The 15,376-nt window shown below is 41.7% G+C and overlaps 1 protein-coding gene across 1 annotated transcript; it reads left to right on the top strand.

The window, feature by feature from the left end:
* Positions 1 to 5,627: 5,627 nt before the first annotated feature.
* LOC146141370 (microfibril-associated glycoprotein 4-like) lies at positions 5,628 to 8,138 on the top strand. Its single transcript, XM_083391951.1, has 6 exons — positions 5,628 to 5,940; positions 6,307 to 6,404; positions 6,957 to 7,053; positions 7,211 to 7,307; positions 7,425 to 7,556; positions 7,813 to 8,138. Exons 1-6 carry the CDS (start codon positions 5,679 to 5,681, stop codon positions 7,994 to 7,996), a joined length of 870 nt encoding a protein of 289 aa, XP_083248077.1. The 5' UTR covers positions 5,628 to 5,678; the 3' UTR covers positions 7,997 to 8,138.
* The last annotated feature ends 7,238 nt before the right edge of the window (positions 8,139 to 15,376 follow it).

Raw genomic sequence — 15,376 nt, forward strand, 5'->3', positions numbered from 1 at the left:
GCACCGAAAAAGTAGTGGGTTGTTTGAACTTTCGTCACTATGCGTTGGCATGTGACCATGGGATTTTTAGAAAATGGTGATCTGGTTTGTACACGGCCACACGGCAACGCTTTACTGTATTGGGTGTGTGTCTATAACACGGAGGAGAAGATTGGATATCATATTCAGCCTTTTTAATTGAGGGTTGCACACTGGGAGCACTAGAGTAAGGGATGCATTGAAATTATTTACATAAAATATTTAAGACTTTACAAATGCGAGTAGGGTTTATTCCTAAAGTCGCGTTTAAAGACTTACACGAATTGAATCATATAGTTTGCAAGTGAATGAATTACTATGATTTTAAGTACTTCCGTTATAAATGGTGAAAAACGTGAAACTATGAAAACAAAATTAAGGAGGGGCAGTTATTTGTTCGGAATTAAATTCTATTGATTTTTAACATTGAGCAACATTTCCTTAAAAATTTGCATATTTTAGTTTGCACAATTCGTTCAATGTAAGTTTTAAAATAACGACGCGTCACAAGAAAATACGCTTTGAAGTTGCTGCTTATTCACTATTGCTTTCAACAAAAGGCAGGAAATGGGGTGTTCCTAAAGTTGTGATTTGAAAGCTAATGTTTCGCGTGTGGATAAATCATTATGCTTTTTGATACGAGGTATTTAAACTCGTGTGTAAACGCGGCTGGGTGATGAGAGAAAAACAGACAAAAACCCAAAACGTACCAATTGTTTAAAAGAATTCGAAAATTTAACACAAAATTATTTCGTGCGCAACAAAATTAAGTCGTGATTCACAAGTTTAACGCTTTGATTTCAAACTATTGAGCTCCAAGCACAAAAATTAAGCTCTTTTAAAATTTATCAAAAGATCGTGCGATCGACGTTTAAGCTTAGACTTCATAGATATAGACTATACATAATTTGCGAAATGCGATACATAATGGTTTGATAAACAGTCGCATAAAAACAATTTACAGACCTTTCAGTCGATATTTTTACTTATTATATATATATTAAAAGTATAATAGATTTTCACCTGATAAACTAGGCAGAATCAGTTATTGTGAAATCCATAATTCCGTTTCGTTTTCCATGATTCCAAACGGTGGTGATGTCTTTCATCGGCAACGCTTGTTTGTATTTAGTGTTCCGTAATCCAAGCAAATGCTTTGCTGACGATATGGAGCGTCTTTCGATGTATCTTTCGACGAGATCAATTCTTCCAACAGCTAGCTTCTTGTAGGTTCCAAACATGGCAGTTTTTAGGCGGTCGTTTGTATGTAGTCCGTACAGATTAAGGTACATCTTCTTTTTGAGCTTTGTTCGACGACTTTTCTTGGCCGTAAGAAATAGAGTTCTTTCTTTTCCTCACTCGCGTGGCACCAATTTGAAGAAGTGTGTTTAATTGCAAGTCTCATTAAACTAATTTGCCTCGGCAATCAACCTCGCTATTGCTTCAATAAGTTTTTGCTGTTGTCTGATTACAATTCCACACAGTTTGTGTTGGCTATTGTGGGCAAACCGGCTAATGCCGGCAAGCACAACCACTCGCTGTTTTGACACGACTAGACTGGATATATATTGATATAAGGTTTCGCATATACAAGTTGAAAGTTTGCATGAAAGAGAGAAGGCGACACGAGAAAGCGGAAATGATTTATAACCCGGTACCTTTTTGGCAGCCGGGAACTTTAACAATAACGCGTTCACACAGGTGAAATACTTTTATCTGTTACGGAAGTATGTGTCACGATATAACATTTGTCATGTGTGAAACAGCCGAATGCTTTGTTCTCAGAATGACAGCGAGTGTTTGGTAAAAGGCGTAAAAAAGTGACAAATCATAAAATATTTGATAAATATACAACAGGATGTTTTTGGTAAGGATGCGTTATGACAATTTTAATAATTAGACAAGAAATAATAAAGGGGCGCATGTTTTTGTTATTCGTTAATTACTTAAAACGATTAATTAAACATGTAAAAATGGCCACTGCCACCACACATACCATAATGTAAAACAGAGCCTACTATAAAAGAAAGAAAATACGCGCGAAGCGCGAAAAATTTTTCGTTCTCATATAGTTAAAGTTGGAAAATATATAGTTTAATAGGTTTTCAGGTACCATATTTGGCACGTCGGCCTTTCCAAGCTAAGCTAATTTAAAATTTATCTGCCCGCAAACTTTTAAAATAAAGTGCAATGAATGTACGGCTATCACGCGGCCCACAACTACATGATAACACTAATCTATTCGAAAGTAACTCGCGGCCCACTAAAATTGGCTCTGCGGCCCACAGTTTGTCGACCACTGGCTTACACCATTGTGTTAAAAAGATTGCCTGGCTTAAAAATAGAAGTTAGAAGATACAAGTGGGTAATCTATACCTTCTACATGAGCTAATGATGCCACTATAACATTAAACAGTCATATCTTATTTAATTACCCACAACTACTAAATCAGCCAGCAACAAAAGTAGTTAAACAATAAAAGCAGCCGCAAACAAGCAAGCAAGCGTGTGACGTAATATACGCAATTGTTGTAAGATAATTAGCAGATTTTACACTTAGCGGGTGACGTAACAATAGGAATCTATGATTTGCGATCCACTAAGGCGATTTTAAAAGAGCTGAATTTACGCACATAGCTTTTAATTTTATGTGTTGTCAAGTTCACACGCATTTATAAAAATAAATGAACAAATTATCACTTTTTATAAAATTTTCGAGCTAACGCTTACTGGCTGCATAACTTGAAGATTTTGTACTTCAGAGTACAAAGTATATCAAGGGCCCATGCCTACATCTCAGTAAGCTTAAACAGCTAAGTTTTGTTACTGCATTTAAACTGTATTTTAGACGCAGCATACAATGTTGAAAAGCATGTGTCTTATGTATATTTAAATCTATTGGAAATAGATACGGTACTCCCCCATTGCAATAGCTATACATTTTTCGACGAGGATGATGGTATGACTGAATTCAATTTCCAGAGTTATTTTTTCCAGGATTTATTTTACATCCAGTGGTCACCCAACTGTGGCCAGTAGCCGGATATGGGTCAATTAAAGCGCCCAGGGCGCGCGTCTCAATCTAATGCAAAACCAAAATCGAGCGTAAAACGCTTTTCGTCTTTTGTTTGGTCGACCGTAAACGCTAAATAGTTTTTCTATTTCGTTATTTGTTTAGATTGACTGATTAGCAAGTGTGTATTCGACAATTGACAAACGTTTCTTTTTTTCTTGCTAAAAATCGTCGGGTTAGGCGCAGAATGTTCCCCGCTGTTCGGTCTCTGCGCTAATATCCGATGTTGGTGTAACATCGACATTTGTTTAACTAAAGCAGATTCTGAAAAGGAGATATAATGGTGGCTGTCGTGCGCGTTTCAAAGTCTCCATAACGCAAAATTATGCTCTTTAAGCAAGACTACGTGGTAAGTGTGCAATGGACACAACTTATTTCCCCTCAACCGCAGCTTGTAATTTAGCTGACTTGGCACACAGCTCGGCGCAGATGTTGCGCTAATCGTGGCATAATAACACCCGGAAAAAACGATCTTCGTTTAGTATTGCAGGTGGTGAATGACGTGCTTGTAATTTAGCGCTAGTTCCGTTCATGGAACTTAAAAACTGCGCTGCTGATAGTTGAATTATGGGCTGTTATACCTTCGAGACTTGGTGCTAAAAAAAGTTACCAAAAGTAGAAAACACATTTTTGGCAGCTTTAATGTTAAAGTTGGCAAAAACAAAGTATGTACAGCGCTGTAGGAGTGGTGTACAACCCAAACGAAACCATTAGAATTATTGAAAAAAATTAAATATTAACTTAGAGATCATGTCCCCCCCCTAAGAAATGCTTTGCGCCCCTGGTTAAGAACCGCCGCTATAGACCAACTAGACAAGTTTCTGTAAGAAATAAGAACATAACCTACCATACAGTAACACTGATAGTAAGCTAAACCTACAAAACTTACACCTTCGCTTTATTAATGGGCCTTTTTACATGTGAGGTTCTGCTATCATTTTTCTGGCGCAATGTTTTCAATACCATTCAAGAAGGTAGGACTGGTTGTGCAATTTGTTAGAAAACCTGTTGTTTCATGGCTACAGTATTTTTTGAAAATAAATGCACCGTATTGCCTAAAAGTCTTGTCAAAAGTATAATCAATTAACTCGAAATGCGAAAAAAGAGGACATTTAGACATTTTTAAGCGTCCTCGAAGGACCATTCAGTTTTCTTGAGAAAAAGGGACAAATCCTTCTAAAAGAGGACATATGGTAGGCCTAATATATATATAAACAATGCGGGAATTGTGTGTTACCGCTTTGACCGGCTTAAGTTCGCACCAGACCATGCCCCTTTCTTTTTTACCTAATTTTTTTTTACATAAAATCCGTTATTTTAGCAAATTGGAAATCTCTTGATTGTCTAAAGGCCATTGTTATTTAGGCGAAATATTTTTTTTTAAATATTCTTAATTTTTTTAATGCTGTTTACCATAAGACTAAGCATTCCTGGTTTAAAAGTTAAACCAACATTTAAATATGTTCCTGGATAGAAATCACAAAGTAGTATAAATTACCCTAACTCAACATAATAATAGCAGTACTAGGCATCAACGGTCCCGGATTGACCGGAGGTCGTGAGTTCGAACCTCACTGCAGGCTAGTTGTTTTTCTAGTCTTCCCTGCTTACATCATAGATCAACAGACTCGGTGGGGCTGCGATGGCTTTCGGTGTACTGTACTTGTACTTAATTCATATCTCGCTTGCTCAGCCGCATCGCGACGGCTGTTCTATCACAATCTCCAGCAATTCCACAGGGATTGACACCAGACAGACACAGACGCTTTGTGAATCTCTCCAATATGGCTCGGCTAAGCAGCGGCGCTTTGTGTTGGTGTACGTTAGACATTCGTAATATGGGGCAAGAATAGGAATTGTTTACAACAATCGATTGGTTTGGCAATAAGCATGGAAATAACTTACATTTAATATAATATTAATTGAAATTGAGAGGTGTGTGTTGTATCAAAAGTTTTAAACAAGACCAATCTATGAAAAATAACACGAACTCATGGCGGTTTATTCGCACTTTCAAAGAAGCAGAATCTGCTAGATAGGATTTCCGTTAGGTTCAGTTAACAAAGGGCGTAAGTCGTAACAGGTGTGTGAGCTTGTGTGGTTAAATATTAAAACAGTATCAGAGCAAACAACTTTTAATTATCAGCAATCACTATTGTTAGAGCAAACATATTATTTCCGCAACAGTTTTGAGTTACAGTTTTAATAAAATATATAAGACTTATCGAGATAATACAACCCAGCTTGATCCATTTTGTGTGGGTTGCATTTATTCGATGTGAATATCACTTAACTGATATATGGAGACGGAGTAAATGTTAAGTTAAATTTTACCTTATAATAAGGTTACAAAGACAAAACAATAACCCCATTGATATACGATTTTTTGTAGGTTTTTTTACCGAGGTAAGGTCAAAAATATTTTTTATTGTAAAATTTACTCAGTGAAAAAAGTTCAAAAATATTGTTACAACCTTCGGTTGTTCTGAAACGCTGGTTCATACGTTTCCTTACCTTGTTGCAAATAGCAAAGCACTTTAGAATTGTTTAACTAAGATAACTTGTTTCGCCAGAAACTGAAAACAAAATGTTGCTTAAGTTTATTTCGATCTGTCTCTCCTTCCTCGTGATTTGCGACGCAAACCGATGCAGTTACGTCACAGTTCCTGTTTGTGACAATGACGTCACAATATCACCAGGGTACCTAGGTGCGCCACGTGGAGCCAAGGGCGATCAAGGTGGCCTTGGACCCAGGGGAATACCCGGATATAGGGGGTTAAAAGGTGAAAAGGGTGAAGTTGGTCGGAGCGATGAAGTCGCTTTGGAAGAACTGTGGGCGAAAGTGAGAGGTAACTTGATGCTACATCGCATGTGTCGGTTTAAAGTAGCACAATGATCAAGTAACATAAAGCTTAGAGTTGTTGCATCTTCATGTATTATCTCCTAAGTTATAATGCATTGCGTGATGTTGCTTCATTTTTCCAATCTTAGTTTTAGTCGGGGAGTCAAACCGAACCCATTCAATGTGAACCGGTTTGTGCTTATTTCCTCCTGAGAGTTTTGTCGAACCTAAACTAAACCGAATATTTTGAAGTATAATTAGCCGAACACGAACTTGCCAAAAAGTGAGACCACCCCAGCACGACGTGACAACTTATGTTTTATATCTTTATTATCCGAACCAATGTAAACGTAAACAACAGCAAACTTTGCAGAGTTGGAAAGGATTGTTGCATCAATTCTTCTGCCTGCGAGTCTCATTAATCCAACATTAAACGGGAGGAAAACAATTCCTATCGAAGAAGGATGGACGGTAAGATGATTTGTAAACTACATACACAGTCTCATGTCACCAGTAGGGTTCCAAAACTTGTAGTAGAATATATTCCAGTTACGTTAATAATTCATTTTATTTTAAGTACATTCCAAGATTCGTTTAAAAAGTTATTGACACATGTGGCTGTGAGATCTAATTGTGTTTGAAATTATTAAAAACGCAAAACCTTTAAGTTTGCATTGCAGAGCTTCTATGAAAGCTTGGGAGATTAGAAGAGCATTAAGACTAAATAGAAATATTTCAATTGTTTCTATTCCTGTGTGAACTTGGGACTAAAATTTCTCAATGTGACTAAGATAACAAAGCCGAAAAGGAAAGCTACTGGGATTGTGGTTGTGAAAATATCAACAATTTCGTTTAAATTCATGTATTCTGAATTTTTTCAGGGATGTCCGATAATATCGGATCGTAGCCGATTTCTTAATTCCTGCCAACAATTGAATCCGGGGATGATTGATATTTTTAGTCTCCAACTAAAACTTGCAAGGTTTTTACCGAATCAGTTTTCCACCAATTCTTCTTTCGCAGGTTTTCCAGCGAAGGTTTAACGGAAGTGTGGATTTCTATCGCAACTGGACCGAATACAAAAACGGATTTGGAGACTTTTCAGGCGAATTTTGGCTGGGTATGTGACGTAGCAATTTAAAATACGACATAAATCAAATGTAGCCAGAATGTTACATAACAGCATATCCATACAAAAATATTAAAACAATATACGCCAACACTGTACGCAATTCTTGTTTTACACAACTGATGTTAAATGTCTTAATAATACGCAGGCTTGGAAAGAATCCACACGCTAACATCTGGCAAGCAATGTCGGCTTCGCATTGATTTGTACGATTTCAACGACGCCCACAGATACGCAGAATACAGGTAAGTTGGTAAAATACCCAAAACATGGTTCATTGTATGTTTGAAAAGTGCAATTATTCAATATGAAATGTACAACATTAGATTTTATCTCTGTTTGAACTACGATGTTTTTTTCAGTTCATTCTCTGTTGGGAACGAGGCTAGCAACTACACACTGCTGGTAGCTGGGTACAGTGGTTCAACTAGTGACAGTTTGGGTTTCCACAACCGAATGCAATTTTCAACCAAAGACCGAGACAACGCCAAATAGTGAGTCTATATTTGTGATTATCGATCTTTGCAAGAAGACACGTTAATGAAAACGAAAAACAAAATCAGAGATTTGTAATTTTTACAAGGTCCCAATCTTTGCATACCTTCATTCGTTTAATGTTGGTTGCAATTGTTTTGATATTTTTGTTGCACTATATTAGTAGAATCATTAACAATTAATAGATTTTTTGTCGATCAACATAGGGTTAGGGTTCCAGTTTGATGAATCATCGCTTCAATGATTGTTGTTTAGTTACTTGAATTGTGCCAGTCGCTACCACGGAGCTTGGTGGTTCAACGCCGGGTGCCACTACTCGCACTTGAATGGAAGGTGGTCAAGAACATCGGCAGGACATGCCAAGAACATCGTCTGGTGGCATTGGAAGGGTTATAACGTTCCGTTGAAAGCTACTACCATGAAGCTGAGATGCGATTGATCTGAATATAATTTCTCGCAACTTGAACATACATTTCATGAATCGTGAACCTCAAAATAAATTCTTATCAGACGCCTTTAATTTGCGCAAAAATATCAAGTTTCGCAATCAAACAAAATAGGGTACGTTGGATTTCAAATTACTTTAGACAATAATAACTTTCTGTGAAAGTATAGCACATGATTTGTTTGGACAATTACGGTGTTAAACTCCATTTTGATATTGGCTCCATAATTAACTGATTTAATTTGCTTGAAACTTATTTCCAATTAACTTTCATTTGAAAGAAAAAACGAAATTTACTAATAAAAACTTTTACATCAAGCAAATCAACTAGCAAATCGACGAGTCAGCTGTCAATCAATGAAGTTAAAAAGAGTCAGCTGTCAATCAAGGAGGTTGAAGAAGGGTCAGCAGTCAATCAATGGGGTTAGGGAGGGTCAGCTGTCAATCAATGAGGTTGAAGAAGAGTCAGCAGTCAATCAATGGGGTTGGGGAGGGGCCAACTGTCAATCAATGAGGTTAGGGAAGGGCCAGCTGTCAATCAATGGGGTAGGGAAGGCCAGCTGTCAATCAATAGGGTTAACAAGTGTCAGCTGTAAATCAATAGGGTTAGGGATGGTCAGCAATCAATCAATGAGGTTAAAAGGGTCAGCTGTCAATCAATGGGGTTAGGGAGGTGACAGCTGTCAATCAATGAGGTTGAAGGCGGGTCAGCTGATAATCAACGGGGTTGAAGAAGGCTCAGCTGTCAATCAATAGGGTTAGGGAGGGTCAGCTGTCAATCAGTGAAGTTGAAGAAGGCTTAGCTGTCAATCAATAGGGTTAGGGATGGACAACAATCAATCAATGAGGTTAAAAAGGGTCAGCTGTCAATCAATGAGGTTGAAGAAGGGTCAGCTGTCAATAAATAGGGTTAGGGATGGTTAGCAATATATCAATGAGGTTATGAAGAGGTCAGCTGTCAATCAAGCGTGTTAAGGAAGGGTCAGCTGTCAATCAATAGGGTTGAAGAAGGGTCAGCTGTCAATCAATGGGGTAAGGGATGGTCAGCAATCAATCAATGAGGTTAGGAAGAGGGCAGCTGTCAATCAATAGGGTTGAAAAAGGCTCACCTGTCAATCAATGGGGTTATTGAGGGCCAGCAGTCAATCAATAGGGTTGAAGAAGGGGCAGCTGTCAATCAATAGAGTTGAAGAAGGGTCAGCTATCAATCAATAGGGTTGAAGAAAGGTCAGCTGTCAACCAATAGGGTTATGGAGGGTAAGCTGTCAATCAATAGGGTTGAAGAAGGTCAGCTGTCAATCAATGAGGTTAAGGATGGTCAGCAATCAATCAATAAGGTTAGGAAGAGGGCAGCTGTCAATCAATAGGGTTGAAGAAGGCTCACCTATCAATCAATGGTGTTATGGAGACTAAGCTGTCAATCAATAGGGTTGTAGAAGGGTCAGCTGTCAATCAATAGGGTTAGGGAGGGTCAGCAGTCAATCAATAGGGTTAGGGAGGGTCAGCAGTCAATCAATGGGGTTAGGGAGGGTCAGCTGTCAATCAATAGGGTTGAAGAAGGGCCAGCTGTTAATCAATAGGGTTGAAGAAGGCTCACCTGTCAATCAATGGTGTTATGGAGAGTAAGCTGTCAATCAATAGGGTTGTAGAAGGGTCAGCTGTCAATCAATAGGGTTAGGGAGGGTCAGCAGGCAATCAATGAGGTTAGGAAGAAAGCAGCTGTCAATCAATAGGATTGAAGAAGGTCAGCTGTCAATCAATGAGGTTAAGGATGGTCAGCAATCAATCAATAAGATTAGGAAGAGGGCAGCTGTCAATCAATAGGATTGAAGAAGGTCAGCTGCCAATCAATAAGGTTAAAGAAGGGTCAGCTGTCAATCAATGAGGCTAGGAAGAGGGCAGCTGTCAATCAATAGGATTGAAGAAGGTCAGCTGCCAATCAATAAGGTTAAAGAAGGGTCAGCTGTCAATCAATGAGGTTAGGAAGAGGGCAGCTGTCAATCAATCGTGTTAAAGAAGGATCTGCTGTCAATCAATCGTGTTAAAGAAGGTTCTGCTGTCAATAAATAGGGTTGAAGAAGGGTCAGCTGTCGATCAATCAGGTTAGGAAGAGGGCAGCTGTCAATCAATAGAGTTGAAGAAGAGTCATTTGTCAATCAATGAGGTTGAAGAAGGCTCACCTGTCAATCAATAGGGTTGAAGATGGGCCAGCAGTCAATCAATGGGGTTAAATAAGAGTCAGCTGTCAATCAATAGGGTTGTAGAAGGGTCAGCTGTCAATCAATAGGGTTAGGGAGGGTCAGCAGTCAATCAATAGGGTTAGGGAGGGTCAGCAGTCAATCAATGGGGTTAGGGAGGGTCAGCTGTCAATCAATAGGGTTGAAGAAGGGCCAGCTGTTAATCAATGGGGTTGAAGAAGGCTCACCTGTCAATCAATGGTGTTATGGAGAGTAAGCTGTCAATCAATAGGGTTGTAGAAGGGTCAGCTGTCAATCAATAGGGTTAGGGAGGGTCAGCAGGGAATCAATGAGGTTAGGAAGAAAGCAGCTGTCAATCAATAGGATTGAAGAAGGTCAGCTGTCAATCAATGAGGTTAAGGATGGTCAGCAATCAATCAATAAGATTAGGAAGAGGGCAGCTGTCAATCAATAGGATTGAAGAAGGTCAGCTGCCAATCAATAAGGTTAAAGAAGGGTCAGCTGTCAATCAATGAGGCTAGGAAGAGGGCAGCTGTCAATAAATAGGATTGAAGAAGGTCAGCTGCCAATCAATAAGGTTAAAGAAGGGTCAGCTGTCAATCAATGAGGTTAGGAAGAGGGCAGCTGTCAATCAATCGTGTTAAAGAAGGATCTGCTGTCAATCAATCGTGTTAAAGAAGGATCTGCTGTCAATAAATAGGGTTGAAGAAGGGTCAGCTGTCGATCAATCAGGTTAGGAAGAGGGCAGCTGTCAATCAATAGAGTTGAAGAAGAGTCATTTGTCAATCAATAGGGTTGAAGAAGGCTCACTTGTCAATCAATAGGGTTGAAGATGGGCCAGCAGTCAATCAATGGGGTTAAAGAAGGGTCAGCTGTCAATCAATAGGGTTGTAGAAGGGTCAGCTGTCAATCAATAGGGTTAGGGAGGGTCAGCAGTCAATCAATAGGGTTAGGGAGGGTCAGCAGGCAATCAATGAGGTTAGGAAGACAGCAGCTGTCAATCAATAGGATTGAAGAAGGTCAGGTGTCAATCAATGAGATTAAGGATGGTCAGCAATCAATCAATAAGATTAGGAAGAGGGCAGCTGTCAATCAATAGGATTGAAGAAGGTCAGCTGCCAATCAATAAGGTTGAAGAAGGGTCAGCTGTCAATCAATGGGGTAGGGAAGGCCAGCTGTCAATCAATCGGGTTAACAAGTGTCAGCTGTAAATCAATAGGGTTAGGGATGGTCAGCAATCAATCAATGAGGTTAAAAGGGTCAGCTGTCAATCAATGGGGTTAGGGAGGTGACAGCTGTCAATCAATGAGGTTGAAGGCGGGTCAGCTGATAATCAACGGGGTTGAAGAAGGCTCAGCTGTCAATCAATAGGGTTAGGGAGGGTCAGCTGTCAATCAGTGAAGTTGAAGAAGGGTCAGCTGTCAATCAATGGGGTAAGGGATGGTCAGCAATCAATCAATGAGGTTAGGAAGAGGGCAGCTGTCAATCAATAGGGTTGAAAAAGGGTTAGGGTTAGGGTTAGGGTTAGGGTTAGGGTTAGGGTTAGGGTTAGGGTTAGGGTTAGGGTTAGGGTTAGGGTTAGGGTTAGGGTTAGGGTTAGGTTAGGGTTAGGGTTAGGGTTAGGGTTAGGGTTAGGGTTAGGGTTAGGGTTAGGGTTAGGGTTAGGGTTAGGATTAGGCTAGGGTTAGGGTTAGGGTTAGGGTTAGGGTTAGGGTTAGGGTTAGGGTTAGGGTTAGGGTTAGGGTTAGGGTTAGGGTTAGGGTTAGGGTTAGGGTTAGGGTTAGGGTTAGGGTTAGGGTTAGGGTTAGGGTTAGGGTTAGGGTTAGGGTTAGGGTTAGGGTTAGGGTTAGGGTTAGGGTTAGGGTTAGGGTTAGGGTTAGGGTTAGGGTTAGGGTTAGGGTTAGGGTTAGGGTTAGGGTTAGGGTTAGGGTTAGGGTTAGGGTTAGGGTTAGGGTTAGGGTTAGGGTTAGGGTTAGGGTTAGGGTTAGGGTTAGGGTTAGGGTTAGGGTTAGGGTTAGGGTTAGGGTTAGGGTTAGGGTTAGGGTTAGGGTTAGGGTTAGGGTTAGGGTTAGGGTTAGGGTTAGGGTTAGGGTTAGGGTTAGGGTTAGGGTTAGGGTTAGGGTTAGGGTTAGGGTTAGGGTTAGGGTTAGGGTTAGGGTTAGGGTTAGGGTTAGGGTTAGGGTTAGGGTTAGGGTTAGGGTTAGGGTTAGGGTTAGGGTTAGGGTTAGGGTTAGGGTTAGGGTTAGGGTTAGGGTTAGGGTTAGGGTTAGGGTTAGGGTTAGGGTTAGGGTTAGGGTTAGGGTTAGGGTTAGGGTTAGGGTTAGGGTTAGGGTTAGGGTTAGGGTTAGGGTTAGGGTTAGGGTTAGGGTTAGGGTTAGGGTTAGGGTTAGGGTTAGGGTTAGGGTTAGGGTTAGGGTTAGGGTTAGGGTTAGGGTTAGGGTTAGGGTTAGGGTTAGGGTTAGGGTTAGGGTTAGGGTTAGGGTTAGGGTTAGGGTTAGGGTTAGGGTTAGGGTTAGGGTTAGGGTTAGGGTTAGGGTTAGGGTTAGGGTTAGGGTTAGGGTTAGGGTTAGGGTTAGGGTTAGGGTTAGGGTTAGGGTTAGGGTTAGGGTTAGGGTTAGGGTTAGGGTTAGGGTTAGGGTTAGGGTTAGGGTTAGGGTTAGGGTTAGGGTTAGGGTTAGGGTTAGGGTTAGGGTTAGGGTTAGGGTTAGGGTTAGGGTTAGGGTTAGGGTTAGGGTTAGGGTTAGGGTTAGGGTTAGGGTTAGGGTTAGGGTTAGGGTTAGGGTTAGGGTTAGGGTTAGGGTTAGGGTTAGGGTTAGGGTTAGGGTTAGGGTTAGGGTTAGGGTTAGGGTTAGGGTTAGGGTTAGGGTTAGGGTTAGGGTTAGGGTTAGGGTTAGGGTTAGGGTTAGGGTTAGGGTTAGGGTTAGGGTTAGGGTTAGGGTTAGGGTTAGGGTTAGGGTTAGGGTTAGGGTTAGGGTTAGGGTTAGGGTTAGGGTTAGGGTTAGGGTTAGGGTTAGGGTTAGGGTTAGGGTTAGGGTTAGGGTTAGGGTTAGGGTTAGGGTTAGGGTTAGGGTTAGGGTTAGGGTTAGGGTTAGGGTTAGGGTTAGGGTTAGGGTTAGGGTTAGGGTTAGGGTTAGGGTTAGGGTTAGGGTTAGGGTTAGGGTTAGGGTTAGGGTTAGGGTTAGGGTTAGGGTTAGGGTTAGGGTTAGGGTTAGGGTTAGGGTTAGGGTTAGGGTTAGGGTTAGGGTTAGGGTTAGGGTTAGGGTTAGGGTTAGGGTTAGGGTTAGGGTTAGGGTTAGGGTTAGGGTTAGGGTTAGGGTTAGGGTTAGGGTTAGGGTTAGGGTTAGGGTTAGGGTTAGGGTTAGGGTTAGGGTTAGGGTTAGGGTTAGGGTTAGGGTTAGGGTTAGGGTTAGGGTTAGGGTTAGGGTTAGGGTTAGGGTTAGGGTTAGGGTTAGGGTTAGGGTTAGGGTTAGGGTTAGGGTTAGGGTTAGGGTTAGGGTTAGGGTTAGGGTTAGGGTTAGGGTTAGGGTTAGGGTTAGGGTTAGGGTTAGGGTTAGGGTTAGGGTTAGGGTTAGGGTTAGGGTTAGGGTTAGGGTTAGGGTTAGGGTTAGGGTTAGGGTTAGGGTTAGGGTTAGGGTTAGGGTTAGGGTTAGGGTTAGGGTTAGGGTTAGGGTTAGGGTTAGGGTTAGGGTTAGGGTTAGGGTTAGGGTTAGGGTTAGGGTTAGGGTTAGGGTTAGGGTTAGGGTTAGGGTTAGGGTTAGGGTTAGGGTTAGGGTTAGGGTTAGGGTTAGGGTTAGGGTTAGGGTTAGGGTTAGGGTTAGGGTTAGGGTTAGGGTTAGGGTTAGGGTTAGGGTTAGGGTTAGGGTTAGGGTTAGGGTTAGGGTTAGGGTTAGGGTTAGGGTTAGGGTTAGGGTTAGGGTTAGGGTTAGGGTTAGGGTTAGGGTTAGGGTTAGGGTTAGGGTTAGGGTTAGGGTTAGGGTTAGGGTTAGGGTTAGGGTTAGGGTTAGGGTTAGGGTTAGGGTTAGGGTTAGGGTTAGGGTTAGGGTTAGGGTTAGGGTTAGGGTTAGGGTTAGGGTTAGGGTTAGGGTTAGGGTTAGGGTTAGGGTTAGGGTTAGGGTTAGGGTTAGGGTTAGGGTTAGGGTTAGGGTTAGGGTTAGGGTTAGGGTTAGGGTTAGGGTTAGGGTTAGGGTTAGGGTTAGGGTTAGGGTTAGGGTTAGGGTTAGGGTTAGGGTTAGGGTTAGGGTTAGGGTTAGGGTTAGGGTTAGGGTTAGGGTTAGGGTTAGGGTTAGGGTTAGGGTTAGGGTTAGGGTTAGGGTTAGGGTTAGGGTTAGGGTTAGGGTTAGGGTTAGGGTTAGGGTTAGGGTTAGGGTTAGGGTTAGGGTTAGGGTTAGGGTTAGGGTTAGGGTTAGGGTTAGGGTTAGGGTTAGGGTTAGGGTTAGGGTTAGGGTTAGGGTTAGGGTTAGGGTTAGGGTTAGGGTTAGGGTTAGGGTTAGGGTTAGGGTTAGGTTAGGGTTAGGGTTAGGGTTAGGTTAGGGTTAGGGTTAGGGTTAGGGTTAGGGTTAGGGTTAGGGTTAGGGTTAGGGTTAGGGTTAGGGTTAGGGTTAGGGTTAGGGTTAGGGTTAGGGTTAGGGTTAGGGTTAGGGTTAGGGTTAGGGTTAGGGTTAGGGTTAGGGTTAGGGTTAGGGTTAGGGTTAGGGTTAGGGTTAGGGTTAGGGTTAGGGTTAGGGTTAGGGTTAGGGTTAGGGTTAGGGTTAGGGTTAGGGTTAGGGTTAGGGTTAGGGTTAGGGTTAGGGTTAGGGTTAGGGTTAGGGTTAGGGTTAGGGTTAGGGTTAGGGTTAGGGTTAGGGTTAGGGTTAGGTTAGGGTTAGGGTTAGGGTTAGGGTTAGGGTTAGGGTTAGGGTTAGGGTTAGGGTTAGGGTTAGGGTTAGGGTTAGGGTTAGGGTTAGGGTTAGGGTTAGGGTTAGGGTTAGGGTTAGGTTAGGGTTAGGGTTAGGGTTAGGGTTAGGGTTAGGGTTAGGGTTAGGGTTAGGGTTAGGGTTAGGGTTAGGGTTAGGGTTAGGGTTAGGGTTAGGGTTAGGGTTAGGGTTAGGGTTAGGGTTAGGGTTAGGGTTAGGGTTAGGGTTAGGGTTAGGGTTAGGGTTAGGGTTAGGGTTAGGGTTAGGGTTAGGGTTAGGGTTAG

The sequence above is a fragment of the Ascidiella aspersa genome, chromosome 6 (genome assembly GCF_963924565.1).
Source record: "Ascidiella aspersa chromosome 6, kaAscAspe10.2, whole genome shotgun sequence".
In the NCBI taxonomy this organism is placed as follows: Eukaryota; Metazoa; Chordata; class Ascidiacea; order Phlebobranchia; family Ascidiidae; genus Ascidiella; species Ascidiella aspersa.

Coding starts and splice junctions, on each gene's coding strand:
- LOC146141370 (XM_083391951.1), top strand. CDS start 5,679: ATGTTGCTTAAGTTTATTTCGATCTGTCTCTCCTTCCTCGTGATTTGC. Junction 6,405..6,956: donor CTATCGAAGAAGGATGGACG/GTAAGATGATTT, acceptor CTTCTTTCGCAG/GTTTTCCAGCGAAGGTTTAA. Junction 7,054..7,210: donor TTCAGGCGAATTTTGGCTGG/GTATGTGACGTA, acceptor AATAATACGCAG/GCTTGGAAAGAATCCACACG.